The 23,659-nt window shown below is 40.2% G+C and overlaps 4 protein-coding genes and 2 long non-coding RNA genes across 6 annotated transcripts in view; 3 read left to right on the forward strand and 3 right to left on the reverse strand.

The window, feature by feature from the left end:
• LOC138983890 (cell division cycle protein 16 homolog) overlaps positions 1–23,659 on the reverse strand; it is a 161,973-nt gene continuing 138,314 nt past the window's right edge. The window contains exon 19 of the mRNA XM_070357218.1: positions 1–794. The gene's annotated coding sequence lies outside the window, so the exon portion shown is untranslated. The remainder of the gene's footprint in view (positions 795–23,659) is intronic.
• LOC138983892 (lys-63-specific deubiquitinase BRCC36-like) lies at positions 2,400–10,781 on the reverse strand. The gene is made up of 7 exons (XM_070357223.1): positions 10,608–10,781; positions 6,180–6,299; positions 5,857–5,944; positions 5,233–5,321; positions 4,392–4,450; positions 3,418–3,596; positions 2,400–2,553 (listed from the first exon to the last, which is right to left on the reverse strand). Exons 1-7 carry the CDS (start codon positions 10,767–10,769, stop codon positions 2,402–2,404), a joined length of 849 nt encoding a protein of 282 aa, XP_070213324.1. The 5' UTR covers positions 10,770–10,781; the 3' UTR covers positions 2,400–2,401.
• On the forward strand, positions 10,937–20,328 carry LOC138983882 (uncharacterized). The gene is made up of 3 exons (XR_011461301.1): positions 10,937–11,176; positions 19,224–19,499; positions 20,186–20,328. It is a non-coding gene; the product is annotated as an uncharacterized lncRNA (long non-coding RNA).
• LOC138983881 (uncharacterized) lies at positions 11,514–14,159 on the forward strand. The gene is made up of 3 exons (XR_011461300.1): positions 11,514–12,095; positions 12,770–12,926; positions 13,170–14,159. It is a non-coding gene; the product is annotated as an uncharacterized lncRNA (long non-coding RNA).
• On the reverse strand, positions 15,380–18,709 carry LOC138983880 (uncharacterized). Its single transcript, XM_070357210.1, has 3 exons — positions 18,354–18,709; positions 16,537–16,758; positions 15,380–15,518 (listed from the first exon to the last, which is right to left on the reverse strand). Exons 1-2 carry the CDS (start codon positions 18,524–18,526, stop codon positions 16,584–16,586), a joined length of 348 nt encoding a protein of 115 aa, XP_070213311.1. The 5' UTR covers positions 18,527–18,709; the 3' UTR covers positions 15,380–15,518; positions 16,537–16,583.
• LOC138983884 (inactive ubiquitin carboxyl-terminal hydrolase MINDY-4B-like) overlaps positions 22,944–23,659 on the forward strand; it is a 30,026-nt gene continuing 29,310 nt past the window's right edge. The window contains exon 1 of the mRNA XM_070357213.1: positions 22,944–23,142. Coding sequence (XP_070213314.1) covers positions 23,076–23,142 — 67 coding nt within the window. The 5' untranslated portion in view covers positions 22,944–23,075. The remainder of the gene's footprint in view (positions 23,143–23,659) is intronic.

Below are 23,659 nucleotides of genomic sequence, written 5' to 3' on the forward strand. Positions count from 1 at the left end.
TTACAGAAAACACCGGATATAAGAAACCTAAAGTTTGGGTCCCCACGGGTTTCTTACAACCGGTCTATACTGTACAAGAAACTTGTATGGAATTCAGTTTGAAAAAAGTGAACTAAGTGTGTAAGGTTTCTGACCCTGCTTCTTTCTTTCTTTCTTTGTTTGGTGTTTAACGTCGTTACCCTGCTTCTCTGGCTTCCAATTATTACAATGCACTGGTGCTGGTGCTGGGTGTTCTGTTTAGGCCACACACAAAAATATGTTGGTTTAGGGTGACCCGACCGACCCTATTTTTTCCTGCCAACCCTAAAACTTTTTTTTCATTTCTCAAAAAAAACTTAACTTTTGGGACTTTTTGCGAACCATACCGAGACTAAGGGAAGTAACCTCCTTTGAACTCAACTAAATTAAAAAAAAATTTTTAAAAAGCTAACTACCAACCCTATCTTTTTTGGTCACGTTACCCAGAACCAACATTTTTTATTTGATGGCCTTACCGGTACCCTTTTACCATCTCCAACAATCTGAGAAAATCGGGTCTGAAAAAGGAGGGAGTCTTAAAATGGATGTAAATTTACAGAGGCTACGAACAGGATGTTTTGACACCAACGTCTTAAAAGGAGGGAATTAGTCTTACATTAGGGGGGTTCTACAAGAGGCGTTCCACTGTATCATCATCTTTCTTTCTTTATTTGGTGTTTAACGTCGTTTTCAACCATTCAAGGTTATATCGCGACGGAGGGAAGGGGGGAGATGGGATAGAGCCACTTGTCAATTGTTTCTTGTTCACAAAAGCACTAATCAAAAATTTGCTGGGGAGCATCGGGTAAATTCTTTCTCGTCCCAACCAATATGGGACTCCCCCTAACCCGCGGGGGGCACTGTATCATCAAAACAAGGTAAAAGAACAACTATCCCAAAAAGCAAAGTCACTAAGTCACAGCAACCAGCCAAACCAAACGCAGCAGGATGGTAATAAGTACACTTTGATATGGAAAAACCGTCACACTCAATACTAACCTGTAGAATTGTACAGATTGAAGGTTTACAGGTTGAAGGTTTTCACATTCTAACCTGTATAACACCAGACATTTCTGCTTAAAGCCCGACCTCCTCTACAAAACTTTCCCTACTGTGGTTCCACAGCCTTTATCAGCTAAACTGTCAACACAAGACCTCGTGCTAGCGGTGGTTTGTTAAGCGGTGGTTTGTTCAGCGGAGTCAATTAGGCGTTTATAGTTGTGCCAATTAAGACTGTTTGTTTATCTAGCGCGCCAATGCTATCGCCGACATCTGACAGCTCCTGTAGGCTAGCGTGTACCCTGGGACAAGGAGATTTACGATGCAGGAGCTGTCAGAAGTCGGTGATAGCATGGGCGCGCAAGATCAACAAACAGTCTTGGCACTACTATAAACGACTAATTGACTCAGCTGAACAAACCACCACCAGCACAAGGTCTTGTGTTGACAGCTTAGCTGATAAAGGCTGTGGAACCACAGTAGGGAAAGTTTTGTAGAGGAGGTCGGGCTCCCAACGCCTACCAGAGCACCCAAATCACATGCTCTATTTTCCATATATCCAGTAACGACTGCATCAATTATCTGCAAAACCATGCTCCCTTTTTCAAGCCGAGAGACACCATGGCTTGAGCGTTTGAGCTTGAGCCTAATTACTTAATTAAATCGTTCAGTTAAATCTCATGGGAATTGCAAAACAGACAGCATAATTATGTGTGCGAGGCGCTGAGTTAACACACAAACACTGGATGCACATGCAACCACATCAGCAGTGAACAAACCAGACATTCCTTTTTAAATCAAAGATCAGATCAGAGCATTCTGGGCAGCAACACAGTTTTATACAAGAATTAAGTATCTTACAAACTTATACTGGTGGCCAAACAAAACTTGTCAGAATTGCTTCGTAGTCCACTTTACTTTGTTTGCGTACATGAGTATTCTTGACCAACAGCAGGATACCAGCTGTATGTTAAACACACACACGAACTTAGTTATTTAGGCATTACTTCATAAATGATACATATCTGGGCTATGACTGTAGTTAGTAGACACTGAGAATCACTGACAATTCCATCAGTGACCAGCTCACATACGCTGCGATGCACACAGACACACACAAACTAAGTTTTTTTTTCAAGCATTACTTCATAAATCTTGTGGCAGCAGAATTCTAACTGGGCTATCACTGTAGTTATAGTTCATACAGTTAACGACCACTGAAAACTCCACCGGTGGCCAGCTCCAACACACACAGTCAAGCACACACAGTCAAGCACACACACACACACACACACACACACACAGTCAAACACACACACACACACACACACACACACACACACACACACACAACAACAAGAAAAACACTATTCCATAGAATCCATCACGTGGTCTCAGTCAGTCTTTTCTGTAGCTGCTGTTTCTGCCTCAGCAGATGCTGGTGCCGAATGCGGTTGATCTCCAGTCGGTTCTCCAGCATGGTCATTAGAGGGCCGCTCAATACCTCCATCACGTGACACAGAGACTTGGTGTACACTGCAAAACAGAAACAAGTCATGTGAAGCGATACCAAAACATTTAGTTAATATGTCGGCCTGAAACTTTAACTGAAAACCAGTCACCAAGGCTGCATAAAACAAGGCTTGGCTAACCCAAACCCGAAGACAAGGACAGATTGCATTTATCTCGGCAAAGCATGAAAACGTAGTACAGTAAACCCACCTTTTAAGACTTGCAAAAATCTGAGAAAATCAGGTCTGAAAATGGAGGGAATCTTAAAATGGGGGTAAAGTTACAGAGGTAATGAATAGAAAATGTGAGAAAACATGTTCTCAAGAGGGAGAGAGTTTTACATTATTTTGGGGATCAACTAAGCTCTCATCGAATGCTAATTGGAGCAGCGACTATTATGTGTGTTGCTAGCTAGTTTCTTTCAGGACTGTGAATTGGGGAGCCTCTGCATGGTTACAAAACATATGAGTGTAGCTGGCTGATGAGAAAACCAGATCTGGACCATACACAAAATCAATGCTATTGCTTCTCAACCCCTGTAAATTTAGCCTCAATTCAAGAACCCCTCCTCCTTAGGCCCCCCCAAAAAATAGGTCTGTTTACGGTAACATAGGCCCAAAAAATAGGGTCGGTAGGTCGGGATTTTTTTTTTCTTTTTCAAAAAAACCATATTTTTACGTTATTTTGCCAAAAAAACAAGATTTTTTTTTCTTTCCCCAAATGCCAAAAAAAAGTCTAGGGTCGCGCGAAAAAACTAGGGTCGGTCGGGTTACCGTAAACAGACCTATTTTTTTTTTTGGCTTTAAGACCTGATTTTGTCAGATTTGTGGATGTGGTAAAAGAGAGGTTCCACTGTATCTGGCAAGGTACAGAAGCATGATGACTGACCTGCACTGTTGTGTATCCGAGAGATCAGATCCTCCTCCGGCACCGACACTGATGCATTCTGGTACGCTTCTTCCTCTTCCTGTTTGAGGATCCCTGGCAGCTCCACCAATGCCTCCAGACATTCCCAGCCAATCGCTGAGCTTGGTGTGATCTTCAGGGGAACCTCGTACCGCTCATGCCTGCAAGATTTTATTCATAGTTAATATGTAAAGCGTAGAGAGCATAGATTCCTGAGGTTCACGTTATATAAGCTGTCATTATTATCATTATTATTATTAACCAAGTACTTGTTGGTATGAGATTGTGGAACTGTCGATTAAAGACAGCAAGTTGTAACTTTATTTCTACAGTAATTTTGGCATGAGACTTAATTATCAATCAGCCAACTGATCTATCAAATAAATGAGTCAATCGAAATATTTAGAAAAAACAAACAAACCACCTGCTCTGAACCCCGATATCCATCAACCAAGCGATCACTCAACACCGTCAATTATTTGGCATAGGAAAAAAGAGAAACTAGTACATCAATCATATGAAATCAAAGAACAATCAATCAATCTTTCTTTTTCTTCTGCATTCATGGGCTGAAACTCCCACGTACACTCGTGTTTTTGCACGAGTGGGTTTTTACGTGTATGATTGTTTTTACCCCCGCCATTTTAGGCAGCCCTACGCTGCTTTCAGGGGAAGCATGCTGGGTATTTTCGTGTTTCTATAACCCACCGAACTCTGACATGGATTACAGGATCTTTTCCATTGGCATTTGGTCTTGTGCTTGCCTGTACACACGAAGGAGTATAAGGCACTAGTAGGTCTGCACATAAGTTGACCTGGGAGATCAGAAAAATCCCCACCCTTAACCGACCAGGCGCGGCCAGGATTCGAACCTTCTGCTTGGGAGGCCGGCGTCCTATCCACTAGGCCACTGCGCCCGTCAATTGATCAACCAACATTAAGAGTAAACGACTTACTCTGAACCTCCATATCCTCCCTGCACAGCCTGGAAGCAAGTCACCTGAATACGACTTTGCTGAAAAACAAATATTGTTATACATTTTTCTTTTATTAGCCATGGAACAAAGCAGTTTAATCTAACATGCAGTCCATAAATGCTTTCTTACTCACGCAAGCTACATTCAGAAATCTTGTTGAATCTTACAGTTAAAAACTTAAACAACCGCACAACAACCACAAGATGAAAACCCTGCCAATAACTAGCATGATGCTCCCTGTGTCATGTCCAACCCATGACCTCACAAACATATAGATATTTTTCAATCAACTTCATGCTTTTGATTGAAACTTTGAGTAATTTTCAAACAATTCATGAAATTCCTATTGACGATGTATGAAATGAAATCCACAAATTAGATGTATGAAATGGTTTTGATGGTCAACATTAAATCATGACAATGACAATTCTTTATCTAACAAGGGTAATGGAGTAATCAGTGATCAGCTTTTTTACATCTGGCCCTCACCATGTATCAATGTGAACTACAAAGTCCAGGAGGTTGTGTACAATCTGTCAGTCAGACTTTGTGAAGGAATTGTATGGTGTTTGTCCCTATTCAGACGGCATGGGTTGTACATGACACATGCAATGTTTAATTCTATTTGGATGGCATAGGTCATGGGCAACTCATACCTTCTATGTTGAATCCATCATCAAAAAGTATGGGTTATCTATAAGTATAACCCATAACAAAAGCATGATCTGGCAAAGGTAGCCATAGTAGATAATTACTGCTAAGTTAATGCAAAGCCTGAACAATTAGCAGCTAGAAGTAGAACAGCTTAGAGCCAATTTACCTTTGTGTTTTTGTCTTCATTGAACACAGAGAAAATCAGCCCCACAAAGTTATCATCCATCATCTGGTACATTGCTTGAGTGCGTACATCTGAAAAACAATGACAAAAATAAGTCATCAATAAGTGTTTATATCATGTTAGTCTGGACCCCTTCATGGGAATAAGAGCATTCCAAACAGCACAATCAGTGTCTCAATAGGTTTATGAACATGAAATCAATAAACTAGTTATACTTACAATGGCATTCATTCTAACAATTTAGTACATTGTACAACCGTTGAAAATTGAACTTACCATATATGTATATATATATATATATATATAATGTGACAACACTGACATTCCATAATTAAATGTCATGGATCACTCTACTTTACACATCTCATGACAATTGCTATTGAGGAAAAAAACATACACTAAGATTGTTTAGCATTGAGTTTAAAATGATTCTTTCAAGCACAGAGAGCAGAATGAATCTGAACGTTTCTGTACACAAGAATGATTCATGATTTTTTGACATCACTGATCAAATGTTGACTGAATGTTAGAAGTGATGTTCCTTTAACCATGAAACACATTGTGGGTAAAAAAAATAGGCAAACAAAGAAACAGTACACCTCTTACCGACGTGGGACGGCCAGACTGTGATGTGAGGGTGGGAGTGGTACCAGCCAATCACTCGCATCGGACGCTTTAGCTCTTGCGCTAATCTCTGAAAGTTAGAAATAACAAAATATAAACTCCTCAGTAACTATAAGAACTTGCAGTCGTATATAATATACATAACACTAAAGATTTCAGACCGTAAAGTTTATGTCTGCACAGCAACAACTTATAATATCAAATATCATATTAAAAAAAATACCACACTCTCAGATTTTTGGAGGTGTGAAAAGGGGGGTTCCACTGTATTATGATGTTCTTTCAATGTATCATTCTATACGCACCTCTGCCTTGGTAGAAGCATCTGATAACTGCTCCGGGGAGATTTCTACTCTATCCGGCTGCTTGTCTGACCGACGCAAGACGATCACTGCAGAAATGTGCACCACTCTGTTGACATCTACCTGTGGAACATAATCAAGTCGCGTAAGCCAAAACTACAACATTTAGTCAAGCTGTCGAACTCACAGAATGAAACTGAACGCACTGCAATTTTTCAGCAAGACCGTATACTGGTAGCATCGTCAGTCCACCGCTCATGGCAAAGGCAGTGAAATTGACAAGAAGAGCGGGGTAGTAGTTGCGCTGAGAAGGATAGCACGCTTTTCTGTACCTCTCTTCGTCTCTTCGTCATTAGGTTCAGAGCGGGCGTGTCCGAATTACGCTCACATAAACTGAGATACTCCCCACATACCCTACAGGACTTGTTTTGCCCATTCTGCAAAAAAGCACCTGAGGATGAAATGCACATTTTATTTCACTGTGATGCATTGAACGATCTTCGCTGCCAATACTTACCCTTTAAATACACATCATATCCTTGTTTGGTTTCCTTTCAGTTGATAATGCAAAACAAGAAGGGTCTCCATGATTTAGGCAGATTTATTTATTATGTTAACAAACGCCGTGATTTACTTCCTAAGGTGTAACAGAATGATTTATTTTGCTTCATGTCTCTCTGTTTTGCTGATGTGGTTGAGTGCATTGTGTAGCTGCTGGTTTCTAAACAACTATGTCCTTTGATGTATGTTGTAGTTGAGGATGTATTTGATGAGGCACCAGCCATCCCCTGTACATACCCATACATGTATGTATGTGCGCGTGTGTGTGTGTGTGTGTGCGTGTGTGTGTGAGTGTGTGTGTGTGAGAAGGAGTGAAAGCCAGAATGTTTGTGTGTATGTGTGTGAGAGAGAGAGAGAGAGTGAGAGAGGGAGAGAGAGAGAGGGAGAGAGAGAGAGAGAGAGAGAGGGAGAGAGAGAGAGAGAGAGAGGGAGAGAGAGAGAGAGAGGCTGTCAGGTTTGATATATGCACCGGTTGTAACGGGTCAGTTGGCCTATACAATAAACTTTCTGAGTTCTGAGTTCTTCGTTTTAACTTTCTGAGCGTGTTTTTAATCCAAACATATCATATCTATATGTTTTTGGAATCAGGAACCGACAAGGAATAAGATGAAAGTGTTTTTAAATTGATTTCGAAAATTTAATTTTGATAATAATTTTTATATTTTTAATTTTCAGAGCTTGTTTTTAATCCAAATATAACATATTTATATGTTTTTGTAATCAGGAAATGATGAAGAATAAGATGAACGTAAATTTGGATCGTTTTATAAAAATGTTTTTTTTAACAATTTTCAGATTTTTAATGTCATAATGACCAAAGTCATCAATTAATTTTTAAGCCACCAAGCTGAAATGCAATACCGAAGTCTGGCCTTCGTCAAAGATTGCTTGGCCATAATTTCAATCAATTTGATTGAAAAATGAGGGTGTGACAGTGCCGCCTCAACTTTTACAAAAAGCCGGATATTACGTCATGAAAGACATTTATCGAAAAAATGAAAAAAAAACGTCTGGGGATTTCATACCCAGGAACTCTCATGTAAAATTTCATAAAGATCGGTCCAGTAGTTTAGTCTGAATCGCTCTACACACACACACGCACAGACAGACACACACACACACATACACCACGACCCGCGTCTCGATTCCCCCTCTATGTTAAAACATTTAGTCAAAACTTGACTAAATGTAAAAACAAACACAATCTCAATGTGATCACCAAATTAGAATAGCTAGATAGCAAAAGTATTCCAGTGAAGTATTCATCTAAAATAGACATTGCAGTTACACAATTATAAACTCCTGAATGAATTGCAAAATGTTAACTGTTCTTTCAGTATTATAACTATTATATAATATATATATATATTATGTGCTATCTTATCACAGTGGTTATATATATCGGGAGACAGCCAAGTAAAGGTCATATATCACACATTAGCATCAACAACATTAACTTACTTTTATTTCATTTTTTTACAGCAGAAATAAAAAGTCAATCTTTCTCCTATCAATATTATGTTTTTTTAACTTTAAAGTGTCACTATAAATAATGATTGTATTCCATAAGTGTATTCTTCTTCTTCTTCTGCGTTTGTGGGCTGAAACTCCCACGTACACTCGTGTTTTTTGCACGAGTGGAATTTTACGTGTATGACCGTTTTTTACCCCACCATTTAAGCAGCCATGGACGAACTCACGCTGACAGCGGCCAACTGGATACAAATCCAGCGCGCTACCGACTGAGCTACATCCCCGCCCCCATGAGGGGCCCGGTAGCTCAGTTGGTAGAGCACTGGACTTGTGATCGGAAGGTCGCAGGTTCGAATTCGGGCCGGGACGGACACGGGTCAACTTTATGTGCAGACCCAGAGACGGAAGCCATGTCCCACCCCCGTGTCATCACAATGGCACATAAAAGATCTTGGTCATTCTGCCATAAGTGCAGTTGGCTGAATACAGTAGTCCCTTCCATTTCCGGCCCTTTCGTGGGCGTGAACCTGCCCGGAGCGGCCAGCTTTCCCATGACTAATGAGTTTTCCTTCTATAATTGACTCTTAATGGCCGTTAACCTGTCTGACGCGGTCAACGGTCACTGATTTTTGCCCAAAGGTGCCCCTCTTACTCGACAGGAGCGGCCACTTAACGGCCACTTGTCACTTTCGCGGGCGAGCGCCTGTGGTGTGTGTTGTGTGCACAGACGGCACAGCACGAGCAGACGACATGAATACTTACGCATGCGCAAACTGTAAATACAGACATGCCTATACATGTACATTTACGGCAGTCACTTCCGGATCGATCACAGCTGATGTGAGTTTGAAACACTTGTTTATCTGACACTCAAATACATATATAATAATCCAAACATCACACATAGAAACATACGAAACAATAGCTTAGCCAGGACGATCGAGTTAAACACGCAAATAATTAAGATGTATAAACGAAAGCAAAACTAACAGAGACAATGAATCGGCGGCTCATGGATGATTGCTTTCTTTTCTTCATGAAAACTTGATCGTGTTTTTTGGGTTCTTTTGGAGGAGGAGGGGGCCTGTAATGGACGGCCACCTGATATTTGCGGTCACCTTTGCAATGACTAATGGGTGACCGGATATGGCAGGTACTACTGTACACCTAAACACGCAGACACCTGGGTATAGCGCGACTCCGTTGCTGCTAGCTTTCCACTGGGAGGAAGCGACCCAAATTTCCCAGCGATGGGACAATAAAGTAATGACAATGAAATGAAATGAAAATGAAATAATACTGAAGATGCTGATTGCAATAAATTTCAGGAGTCGTGAAAAGTTTAATAATAACACAGTCAGGAGGCCAATGCATATAGCCAGCACATACTTTACGGATTTCATAGTGCTGTGGAGCGCATAGCTATGAAACGCACTATAGAACTCAGCGGTCCGCATGCATCCGCATGCATGAGGTCAAATAGTGCCTGCAAATTGCAATAGCCAAGAGCGGCTCTATTTTTAACACGTAGATAGTGGAAGGGATTCCCCGTCATCCTGTGTCTCTGCGCATGCGTCAAGCTTTGTGATGCTTCGCCGCGGGTCAGTTTTACACCATTTGCCGCAGACAGTTTGGAAAGCCTGTCTCCTGATAAAACTTGGCTTTCGTGGTTTGGAAACTATTCATTCCGGTACCCTCGCCATAAAGGTATCCATCACTCTCTTGCTGGTTCTGCATGCTGTGTTTGATGTTATAAATTCCCGTATTATTATTATTATTATTATTATTACTATTATTATTATTATTATGTACCGCGATCAGTTCGCCACACACATCTTGAAAAGATCCGCACACGTAAAAACTGACCCAAAGTCAAGATAACCCGCAGAACCGGCGGCAATGCACCCTTTCGATTCGGCAGTTCGAGTTGCTCTTACAGTTCATCCGTGATTGCAAGAATGTCCTGTCGACGAAAGCGGAATTTTCTGCACAGTTCCACGTCGTCGTAACGATTCAGTGCATGGATGTAGGCGGTCAAGAAAGATCGATCCGGTTGCTTCTCAAATTTCTTCTCATCCTGAATCGGCATGAAAGCAGCCACCATTTTAAACGCTCCAATAGCCGGTTCCACAACTCTTATTGGAAGGAGGGGCCTGCTACTGCTAGTGCTATAACTTTATGGCCGACATACGGCTCTATGCGCGGTCTATGCATTAGAAATAAGAGACTTTATGGAGTCCACAGACTTTAGTGCCGTGACGTCATCAAATTAGGCTCCTATGTAGGGGCCATGCATTGGGCTGCAGGTGTTTAACAATGACAAGCTTCATGAATACACCATGGGTGTAATCTCTGGCACTGTTGTTAGACTAGAGATCAACACCTGAACGCCAGTACCTCTCCAATAAGTAGACCCATGACCTCCTCTCTCTCTGTAGACAAGGCGTGGGTCAAACACACTAGATATGCGTCTGATTCCAGCTGAACACATGAGGCTGGCATCTTTGTTGGTAAGTTACTGAAGCTTTTATCTAAAGAACTTAGCACATCTTTCAACATACACTTTTTTCCTTTTTCTATTAGAGTGATTTCCCCTGACATTAAAAAAACACTCACCAATCAGACGAAAAAATGATCCAATCGATGTGAAGCGGAAGTGACAAAGTGCAGTACTTACAGCAGACGACCCAAACATGAAAGCGAATTTTTACATGATGTGGAACTGTGCATTCCTATTTTTTCTTTTAGTGGTTCTGATCTACTACTTATACTCAATATGAATAAGTCGTTCATATTTGGAGATGCTTTGTTGCAACGAGACAACAGACAGAAAGGAATTTTCTGTTGAGGAAGTGTCAACATCTTCTGACCGGAAATGACGGATTTTGGCGGACGGCGTCGCGCGACCATAGTGATCAGCCAAGAACGAGCAAGGATAGCTAGCTGATGGAAAAATCCCGCAGTTTGTCAGTGCCTGCTGCATTTGTGTGATTGTTTGTAAATGTTGGTCGAATGTCTAAGTTTTCTGACTTATATTTGAACATGTTTTGCATGAGTTGGTGGGTGTATCGAGCAAAACCCACCCTCGGACTGAAACTGTGAAAGGCAACAGGACATTGACATTGTCCTCTGCCCTGGTGTTTGTTTTAAATTATCATTACAAATCACATGCACCAGTTTTCTTCACATATTTTGCAGTTTGTTTTTCTGCTGGGAAAATGCGCTTAAAGCTCAGATTTGGGTCATGTTGTATCTTGAGAGAAAGGCAGTGACTTTCAACAGTAACAGTGGTGGTTGGACTTGGAGGTGTTAAAGGACAAGTCCAAGGTTTTGAAATATCTCCAAAAGCTTGAATATCGAATGCCAAATGTTATAAACATCTCAGGAAAAATATTTTAAAAATTATTAAAAATTTTGTTGTTGTTGTAATTGAACATTTATTATTGGTGGGCTAACCAAGACAAGCCGCCTGGGGTCATGTTGTGGTCACGTGATTTTTGGTTCACTGTGACGTCGGTTCACTGTGACGTCACAGTGTTTGTTTTGGTTCAACCAGCGTGGTGTTCATGCACATGTGTAAAAGTGATAACTGGGTCCGGAAGAATGCCTCGTAGGTGTGCAGCCGCAAACTGCAAAAACACGCAAACAACAAGCGGCATTTCCTTCCACAGATTTCCTACCAAAAACCTAAGTTTGTTATCGAAATGGGAGATGTTTCCACAGCTAAAGCGTGCGCATTTAAAAGTGTCTGGCAAAAGCAGGTTCATTTGCAGTGAACATTTCGTGCAAACCGACTTCATCAACTTTGAGCAAAACAGGTTGGGGTTTCAACCGAAAAGAGTATTGTCGCGATTGGCAGTACCCTCCGTTCAAAGCTGCTTGAAGGTCAGTGTACTTTGATTGTAGATGTAGTAGATGTTTTTTGTTTTGACCATGCACCCACATATTGGTGCGCAGCAAATGTGAATTGGTGCAGATTAGTGTGTCTTGGTCCGGCTATTACTGCTGGATTACAAAGATGATGTATTGACGTCGAAGCGCCACAGGCAACACTGTTGCATAACGGTCTGAGCTGAGCTGTGAAAAATGGGGGCTAGGCAGGAACAAGAGCGGGTGGGGGTGATAGGGGTGGGGGGGTGGCGCGGCAGATTAAGAGTAACACGTTGTCAGTTTTTTGTGTGGAGACATTACACAATATATGTGCCAAGCGTGGGGTAAATATGATCGCAAACTCCAAATGTAAATCCATGACATTGACAGTGTTTGCTTGAATTATAATTCACTATGTATAAAATATCTATTGTAAGCGTGCAGTTTTTGCTACTGAAAGACGAGAGATGTGAGAATCGTGCATGTGATTTGTCTGCATTGACTGAGACACGTAAAACCAGCTTATGTGTTGAAACTTACGCATGGATACACACATGATAATATCCATACGTCTTTCAGTGGGTATTCAATTTTCAAGGTTCTGAATAGGTCAATAGACAATACCAGACCAAGCATACTTTCAAATCAAATTATCATTAGACTAAGTGTCTTTCTTCTTTTACTTCCAGAGGAAAAGGGAACTGTCACGATTCCCAACGGCAAACGATGAGAACAAAAGGACACTCCATAACAAGCCCTGCTGTACTTGCCGCTGTCACGAAAAACCGCCAGTCATCAAAATATTTGCCTGTGCACAGACAGTCAACCCACAGCAATGTGAAAGGTGTACGTACACACACACACACACACACCCCCCCCCACACACACACAGACACACTACACACACACACACACACACACACACACACACACACACACACACATGCGCGCTAAATATAGAATTTCATGTTTTTATTATGAGCATGAAAGTTGCAAAGGATGAAGTGTTCTTTCTGTTTTAAAGGGTCACAAACTGATGATAAGGTACACCCAGCACCTCAGATGAAAAAGGTTGACTTCTGCCAGCAGACGGATCCTGAAGAACCCAAAGGAAACCGACAACCGCTAGCAGTGCATGAACATCTTTTCAAAGTTATGGAGGAAGAGCCCGTCAGCGAGTCAGACGAGGAGGAGGGAATGGTGACAGACCGAGAAAACGAGGACTGGGAACTCAGTAACCAATCCGAGGAGAGCTGTGACACAGTTATCACTGGAAGGTACAAGCTTTTGTCATGAATCTTCTGTCGCTGTTTCTTAGTTGAACATGGGGAAATGCCCAATGTCCCGTTTCACGCTTAATCACGAATTTCGCTATATCTCATGTACATTGTTGTAAACATTCCCACCCCCCACGAAAGAAAACAAGTCGCGTAAGGCGAAAATACAATATTTAGTCAAGTAGCTGTCGAACTCACAGAATGAAACTGAACGCAATGCCATTTTACTCGTAGCATCGTCAGGCCACCGCTCATGGCAAAGGCAGTGAAATTGACAAGAAGAGCGGGGTAGTAGTTGCGCTAAGAAGGATAGCACGCTTTTCTGTACCTCTCTTTGTTTTAACTTTCTGAGCGTGTTTTTAATCCAAACATATCATATCTATATGTTTTTGGAATCAGGAACCGACAAGGAATAAGATGAAAGTGTTTTTAAATTGATTTGGACAATTTAATTTTGATAATAATTTTTATATATTTAATTTTCAGAGCTTGTTTTTAATCCGAATATAACATATTTATATGTTTTTGGAATCAGCAAATGATGGAGAATAAGATAAACGTAAATTTGGATCGTTTTATACATTTTTATTTTTTTTTTACAATTTTCCGATTTTTAATGACCAAAGTCATTAATTAATTTTTAAGCCACCAAGCTGAAATGCAATACCGAACCCCGGGCTTCGTCGAAGACTACTTGACCAAAATTTGAACCAATTTGGTTGAAAAATGAGGGCGTGACAGTGCCGCCTCAACTTTCACGAAAAGCCGGATATGACGTCATCAAAGACATTTATCAAAACAATGAAAAAAACGTTCGGGGATTTCATACCCAGGAACTCTCATGTCAAATTTCATAAAGATCGGTCCAGTAGTTTAGTCTGAATCGCTCTACACACACACACACACACACACACACACACACACACAGACACACGCACATACACCACGACCCTCGTTTCGATTCCCCCTCGATGTTAAAATATTTAGTCAAAACTTGACTAAATATAAAAAGAAAGGAAAGGGAATTTATGCAACAGATCATGTCCGTATGTGATTGTGATGTATACTATTTCTATGTCGTCTGCTCCTGAAGCAGACAATGTTGTTTTGGAGCAACCCGGATGACACGGGGTGGGGTAAACAGAGGATGATGGGTACATTATAAATATAGCTCACAATCATCCTGACTGTAAACAGTGACAGCCGAAATATTAGCTGAGTTTTTGAGGAATAGAAAAGCGACAATAATCCCGGCGAGTATCATTGTTTTTTAAGCTTTTCTGTTTTGATATCGTACCACTATCATGGGCTTTCAATTGAAGTGAAAAACTTCATGAGAGTGGTAGTTATAGTGTGAAAAACCTTCCTGTACTACTCTGCAACAGTTCTAACCTACTTTGGAAGCGTGGGTATTTGTTCCTTCTGTCAAGATGGTTGAACGTGCTACAGTTTTGTTTGTCGGACACTCGCATGCACGAAGACTTGGGGAATTCCACAAATAACCTCTGCTTTCAGTTTCAATGATCTCTCCCTTATGAGTATGTTTCTGAGTCATAAATTCACTATCTGATGCAAAAGTTTTGACAGACCTGAGTTTAGTGGAACTCCCACTCTACGTCATAAAAAAGATATGTAACAAAATCAAATCTTAGAAATTAGAAAAATATATAATAGTGAGGGTAAATTTCTAAAAGTTTAACTTCAAGCAGTTCATTTAACCAAGAAAGGTAGTGAACGTTGTAACATTCATACCGATGCATATCACCACAAACAGTTATTTCTTGAGTCAAATTCATCGATTTAATTTGTATTTCTATTTGCGGGGCACAGGCTATGCTGACCGGCTCACAGAGTATCTGATGCGGGAGTACACCAACAGCCCCAGGAACCTGGAACTAAGTTTGTGGGATCATGTGGACCATGTACCAGACCACCTGGCATCCCAGTACCATCGTCCCACCATGCAGGAAGCTGTTCAACACATGTACAGGGTCACACGATTCCCTCCAGCTGGGGGAGTTTGAACCCCACTCTTCCTCCGTCTGGGAAAGTGTCCCTGATCGTTTTCACGGCACAAGCTGGTAGAGGCACCCTGATGCTTTTGCCTAGAAAACCCCAACACCATCGCACCAGCTGCCTGTAGGCGACATATCTGTATTTCCTGCGAAAGCAAGAAAGAAACAAGTGGTGTAAAGCAATCCCAGAATAACATTGAACGCACTGCATTTTTGTCACAAATATACATATATATATCGGCAAATATTTAAAATCTATATATCAATAACCCGTAGCAAGAAAATAGATTACAATTTCATACGAAAATCGTATAGAAAGCGTGTGGAGCGATTCCTTGAAAATGATTGCTGAGATCTTCATGAAACTTTGCATCTAAAACCTTCCAGAAGATGTCTTCCTTTTTTTCGATAAATGTCAGGCGGAAACCTCCTTTTCTTCATCCATAAATATAAAGATATGACATGTTCACTTTAGAAATTTGTGTTGGAATCTGTTATGTAGGTATACTGTATGCAGGCAGTTATCGGACTATGACCAATGTCCGCCAAGTTCTATTACTGTAGGCGATCATCAGCTACACACCCATTCTAAGCAATGAGGTACATTTCCGATGTCAAAACTTAAGAAAAATGAACAAGCTCTAATCATACTGATAATTATGTGGATAGGGTGGATTAATGTATTAGTTAATTATTTGTCAGGGGAGTTACAATTTTGTTCGTCATTTTTTTTAATCGGAGTACACCTGTCGTGGGGAGTAACTTTCTCACGTATGAGTAGAGTAACATATTCGTACGAATTTTTTACTCCGGAGTAAAAATCTCGTAGGATTAATATCGTGCTACACCGGCAAGTAAGAAGTGTACATACTGAAGAATCCCACATCAATTAAATTGTATCTTGAAAAGTTTGTGGGTGGGTGTTCAGTCTTACAATAGGTTTTGTATTTATTTCACACAAATGCTATTGTTTCCCAGTTGCTGTTATTTTCCACTGTTTATGTTTATAATGAAGATTTAATTAGATTCGATGTATTTGTGTCTAGTTTACGTATCCGATCTGTTTATTTGTGTAATACAATGTACTATTTCACTCTCTTGTCAGTGTAAGAATATGCAAATATATCCGAATGATAATCTTCTGATTTGTGTTGTGTTACATACTCATGCAGATCGAAGTTTAGACGCCCGTAGTCCTGCTTGTACGAATACTATGCGGTCTCCAGGCAGTAGATGTCCAGGCACACGGTACGAAAGCCAGGATGTGCTGTGATGCAGCCTACCTGCTCTTCCAGGCCTTCTACCTTCTGTTTGATTTGTCTGACGTCGTGGCAACACACACACTCAACAGAAGTTGGCATCCGGCAGCAATGTCCGCACTGACACCTGAAACAGTAGATCACTCTGTAATCATAACAGCATGCCCCGTTCACATAGGAGACACACAAAAAAACCGGGTGATTCTTATGTATGCACAAAACTTACCATGCTTTACAGAAACAACACGAACAGTACCATTAGTCGCGGTTTCACAATGCATGCAGTGTTAGTACCCTTCGAGTGAATCTAACAGGGTCGCTTTTTAACACTGACCACACATCGTGACTGACCTGGCCACTGTGAAACAGAAACAATGTCCTGTCTCCTCAAGGTGTTTGAAAATACTCCTGCACTGTCTTTTGAACAGTGTCCCATGTTGCGAAACAAAACAGACCAAACATCAATCAAAAGAAGGGAACTGTTGTGTATGCATTTTTGGATATTTCTGAGAAAGCTTCTTTTGTTAAAACGACAAGCGGTATCACTCCATCACACGATAAACGATCACATTCACAGAATTCGATTTCAGCCTGCTTCTGTTGGAGCCTGGGGAACATAGCCACTACACAATGGTCGCCTCATCACGGGTATCGCGCGTGCGCACACACACACACACATACACACACATACACACACACACAGAGAGACACACCCACACACACCCACACACACGCACAAACAAATTAATCTTTGTTCATCACTGAATTATTTATTTTCAGATCTACGATAGATCTTCCTAGTTTTTCTGTTGAAATCGGGCACACGCCATTATGCCCCCCTCCCCCACACATCCTCCTATTCAACAGAACGCAGAACGAAGATTGTTTTGAAGAGTTCTTCAAAAACATACCGCTTCACTCAAGATTAAATTCTGCACTGATTTATAAAAATAAAAAAAAACACACGCTTTGTCTGCATCATTCACAACAATCCTTGGTATCGTCCCAGAATTGCCTTTCGTTCATTTTCAATGCCTACTCGAAATGTCCTTCTACCTTTGAAAAAACTATTTCCCAACCTCCCTACTGACCAAACAACATCTCTGGCACGATTTCCTTCCTAAAATAAATACCCAAAATCACCACTTTTAGACCATAACTCATGTCCTTCCGTCGTTTTACAAATCGTATCATGGCAGATCTAAAATACATAAAAAGGTTACAGGGGCATAGGCACATGTAAGGCAATATTCCTGAGATAGATCTCTGAATATTGAAATCACCGCCGCCATTTCAGAAAGCTCCCTTTTACTGTTTTGTGGTTCCATGCATTACCTAAAACGAAACACTGTGTCTTACTGTCACGAATCAGTGAAAATATCATCAACATCAATGTCATTCTGTACGAGAAAATGGCATTACGCAATTTGACTTACTATCAACATGTTTTGTTGTGTAAACGGAAAAAAAACCGTGCTTAGAATTCCCAGAGGGGAAAGAGATCGTCAAGTGTAGGCAACACTGCAGATACATTTATTCTGAACTGTACAGTCCCAAGTAAAATATCCAAGTGGTAAGAAAACAAGACGCTTGAAAAGCTCAGCTTAGCATAATCCTGTCATGCTAACATACCAACAGAAGCACAAGAACTGATGAGTGGAAAACGCACATGACTTTTGATCTAGCATGCAGAAGATAGCGACAACAATAGTAATCACATACCAGTCAGTGTTGCCGATTCTGCATGCTGGCTCTGTTACGAGCAGCGTCTTGTGGCCTTCTTTCCTCGTCTTTCTTCCGTTGTTCAAACTGGTAGGAAGAACGATAGCCTGGCTCAAACGTGGTCCGTCGTACTCCTCCTCTTCCTCGCTGCTGTAAATACTGTGAGTGGCCATACTTGTTCGAGCAGTGTGTGACGTAGTAAACACGTGTGCAAAAGGTCATGAGCCAAGACTGCGCGCGCGGTGGAACAATTCGGAACAGCAAAAAAAGGTTTCAAAGTATACTTTTGGGGCTTCTGTGTTCATTTTTACACATACAATTGTGGTTAATGAATTAAAAGTGTCAACGTATCAAAAGTGACCTTAAACCTTGGACTTTTCCTTTAATATAGCTGAGTAAATAGATCATATAGATTAAGATAGATTATTACAATTTAAGCAGTACTCACATGCATAGGATTTGTTAAAAAAACAACCACACACACGCTTTTATGGAATATATCTACTCTGAACTGTGCTCTGCAAAAATCTATCTAAAGGACAAGAATCTGAAAAGTGCACATGCTGATAGCAGCTACAGAGTTTATTTCTTATTGGTTTAAACGCAACTGTATTTAATTTTAATATCCAGGGGTATATATATACAATATCTGGCAATGAGGATCCATACTCAAGTTCAAAGCTTATATTAGGGAATCCCAGGTTGAATATATATAACAGAAAAAAACATGATGGCGAACAAAACATTATTTCTTTTTATAGCAAGTATAAGGATACACACAGTCTGATCAGATTCCTCAAGTCCTTGAAGTGTTCTGAGGTAATTTGAAGCTGTACATATTGTGCTTAATTCAGTCTTACTTTTTTTCAGGGATGATGGCTGCATGAATGAACAACGCCACAACGTAGCATGCATACGCTTCGCTTCCAACCGTGGAACCCGCTTCGTCTTTTAGACATACAAATTCTTCAGTGGCTGTAACTTTGAAAGTTGAAAAAAAAGAAAGACACAATGGATTTTGCAATGGAGGAAGCCCAGCCACCGAGGCCAGAAAGGGAGGGCACAGTGAGTCTCAATGAACGAGAGCAGCTGCTACGTCTTCTCAACCTCATTGAAAAAGATAAATTCAATCTTGGAGATGTAAAGGTATATATATATATTATGCAAGTGCTTTTACACACTTTTTTCTCCAAGACTCATTTTATTTGCTGTATTGTAATTAATGTATGCATACATGTTCATTTTGTACGTGTTTGTAAAGTTTTCAAGATCTTTCCATGTTTAATATTATTTTTCTATCCTTAATTATACTCCTTCTTAGAATAACAATCCTGTTATTATTAATAGTAATAACAGGATTGTTATTCTAAGAAGGAGTATATAATTAAGGATAGAAAAAAGGTTGGGAGAAAAAGAAGAACATAATGTAATAATATATACAAAGATCTACTTTAGTTTGTACAAATGACTTAAGTTGCTGTTGATATCTATTTCAGCATATATTACTATTAGTAATACCAAAAGGTTACTGATGAAGCAGTATGTTTGTCAGACAAGAGGTATAAGGAATGCATGGCAATAATTTGAATTATGTTCATGTATGAATTAACATTACTTATACAGACAATGATTTTGTATTTAGATTAGGAATAATGTGTAATCGTAATGTGCAACTTTAGATCTGTGTGGCATGGTTGATGTAGTTGTTGTCTTATTTCTTTGTTCTTTACCATGTTGAAGTAGACCAGAATTGTTGTGGTGATCGTGCATGCATGATCAAATTGCTGTAACGGTGGCATGGGTTCTGATACATGTTCGAAAATGTATTACAGAAACGACGTCAGCTTGAAAACTCTGGTGAAGCCTTTTTACCCCGTGTAAGAACATTGCCAGAATATTCTTTTTTTCATCTCTTTTCTCTTATTATTGGCAGTTCTGATTTGCTTTTTTGTAGAAACATTTTTTCCTCTAGTTAACTGTCTTAAGCTTTATGTAAAGCTGGCTTGTACAGTTTTGCTGAGCTCTTAGTACTTCTCTTATTTTTTGCAACACAGGCAGAAATGTGTTGTGTTTAACAGGACAATGGACGATGTTCGGAAATAACTCTGTCAGGATTTCCAAGCTTTGTGAAAGAGTAAATGCGCCCGGCCCGCTTTAGTGATATTCAGCAACAGTAATTAAGCCAAACCATAACATGTGATGGACTAGTTAAAACCTGCAATCGCAGTGAATTACTGACACTGATTGCTGGTTTTAATTGGTCAACCACATGTTTTTGTTTGTCTCATTAATGTGGTGCGGAACTCTTCTAAAACACTTGAAAATTTTTCCGGAAAATGTTGATTGCTGAACGCTAATTTTCTTGAATTTCATGTTTGTAATGTAATTATCCTACAGCTGTAATGCTGCTCAGTTTTGAACAGTTTAACAAATCTGTTTAAGATGGAAGATGAGAGTATTTAAAGTTCAAGTCATTCACTATCAACATTTTGGGCGAGAAGTTGAGAATTTTTTTTTTATCCTTAGTGATTAAGTAAAGTTTTATTATAACTGGTACTTTTTAGAGTTAACAAGGACACATGCCTGAATAGAAGATGATTAATGCACACGTCAATTTAAAGTGTGTCCTGGATGTAATCTTCAACATGTTAAGCTCATCTAGCTTTCCTTTATCAAACATTTATTTAGATCTTACTGACAGCATAATTTCTTTTTCAATTTTTTTTGTTTTTAGTTCTATATTATCTGTAACCACTTTCTCTTTGAATATGTTCACTGTATTTACCATCTCGTCTGCACAATTATGTGTTTCTCAGCTCTGTAGTCTTAGCACCTTTAGCAGTTATATAACCTTTATATTTTATCCATTTGACACATATACTGCCTTTTTGATAGATTTCATCCTTTTCTCATTGATATAGCAATAGCTTAGCAGTGTTGTTCCTAGCCTCAGAGGACAAAAGGTCAGTTTGACCTGGATTGAAAATAGGTCCAAATGTCCTGGCTTAATGTGTCTACTTGGTAGGAAAATTGATGGTCAGAAGACCTTCTAGTTCTACAGTTATATTTCAAAACTATTGGATGGCCGACCAGCCAGGGGTGTTATAAGACCTCAGAATGTGTCAGTTCAAAAAAGTATGTCACGGAAGGCCTATGTATTTATTGGCCTGGAAACAACACTTGCCTATAGTATATAAGATCTGTGGGAGTCGGTAGCTTTCTTTAGACGTGTTGCTTTTGCTGCCATTCTTGTATATGATGCTCGCTCTCTCTGTGCATGTCTGTCTGTCTGTCTGTCTGTCTGTCTGTAGTCTGTCTCTCTCTCTGTCTCTCTCTCTCTCTCTCTCTCTCTCTCTCTCTCTCGGGTTTTGTTATGATTTGATACCCAAAAAAGGCATATCAGAATACAGTCTTAAAATGTGCAATTTTCCTTCAATTAGTGTGGCTTGAAATTAAGTCATTGAATTTTTTTTCTTTTTCATGCATTTTAAGTTCCAAAAATACTGCAATGAAATATTTTTATGTTGTGAAGTTTACTATAAAATTATGGACACTATAGCTGTTACTGGGCAGGGCAATGCTGTATGAATCCAGTGAGTGGGTGGCAGAGTCATACAAATTATCTCTTCTCCATCAAACTGCAGCAAAAGATTTAGTGGTGGTCGCGTCGACATTGTTTCCATGCTAATAAATGTGAGGGTCGAATTCGATCACAGTTACACTCTTGATGAGTTCATCATGTTAGTGTCAAGCACGCCTGACCTACATTAGGGCCTCACAAAATCTGAGAAAATCAGGTTTTATAAAAGAGGGAGTCTTAAAATGGGGATACAAAAATTACAGAGGCTATGAACAGACAATTTGAGAAAACAGCTGAGCTTGAAAGGGAGGTAGTCTTAAATTGGGGGGGGGGGGGGGGGGGGGGTGAGACGGGGGGGTCTCAAAAGGGGAGGTTCCACTGTGCATGGGTTGACCTGAAGGTCATATGATCAAAGTACAGTGAAGGTGTGCATAGGGCGAGTCGGTTCAGTTCATTGTGTCTAGAGCCGGAGTCACTCTTACACTTGCAATGGTAATGAAATTGACTCACTTTTTGTTCAATCTAGAGATTGCATGGGGTTCATGATGACATTAACTTCTGTCTGAAATGCTTTTTTTCTTCCTTTTTATGAAGGGTGGGGTTGGGGGTCTTTGCGGGAAGCGAAGGTGTTGCAAGTAAACATTATTTATACCGAGGAAAACTTTTAGAAAATATATGCGAAAACTGTGCTGTATATTTGTTGTTGATTATCAGGTTACTGTGGATACTGATCGGGATTAAAAAAAAAGGTTGAAACTGGCATCCAACTGAAATGTTTTTAGTTTTTTTATATATATATATATATGGAAAAGACTGTTAAGGTTTTGATCGTTAAAAATGATTTTAAAAGATTGTGTATTTACTTTTTTTTAATTTATTGGTCTTAATGCACACATGTTTAAAGAACAATCTCTTAATTTTTGTACTTTTGCCTTTTTGCTGCTTGTTACTCTTGCATTTTTTTTATTTTTGTATAAATGTTTTTGTTATTGTTGTCATTTAATTACCTTCCCGACCCCATCCCAACCTTTCGCTGTTGCAAGCCGTTTCCAGTTTCTAACTTTGTGGCTACAATTTTGCAGAGACGCCTGGCTGATGTTGACCGTCGCCACCCTGCTTCCTTGCCGGCCAGTCCCCTTGGAATGGCGTCCAAACAGCGGGGCAAGACCATTTACATGGACCAGTGGCCAGAGCTGCAAGTTAAACCAGGTGAGAGTTACGTCTATGTGCATAATAGTATACAGTGGAATCCTTCGTTTAAGGCCTCCAAAAATCTGAGAAAAACGGGTCTTCTTCTTCTTTGTTCATGGGCTGAAACTCCCATGTTCACTCATATTTTTACGTGTATGACGGTTTTGACCCCGCCATTCAGGCAGCCATACGCCGCTTTCGGGGGAAACTCAGGTCTTAAAATGGAAGGAGTCTTAAAATGGCGGTAAATTTACAGAAGTTATTATCCCATGAAGACGACACCATCACGTTGATTCGTTGATGACACAACCATTTGTCGAAAGTAGCGTAGGCACCCGGTCTGCTCCCTGCCTAGAAAGGCCATTGCCGTTCCGTCTTCGAGGGACTGCGTGGGTTTCATTTCGGAGTTTTCCTTCTCCTAGACGAGTTTCCTTCCATGGTTGATGAGCCTCCTCTACCCTCGTTTTGAATTCAAAGTGGTCTTCTCTTAGGATAGCTGCCTGCCAGGGTTGACGAGCCTATCCTGCCCGGCTAT

Source organism: Littorina saxatilis, linkage group LG13 (genome assembly GCF_037325665.1).
Source record: "Littorina saxatilis isolate snail1 linkage group LG13, US_GU_Lsax_2.0, whole genome shotgun sequence".
NCBI lineage: Eukaryota > Metazoa > Mollusca > Gastropoda > Littorinimorpha > Littorinidae > Littorina > Littorina saxatilis.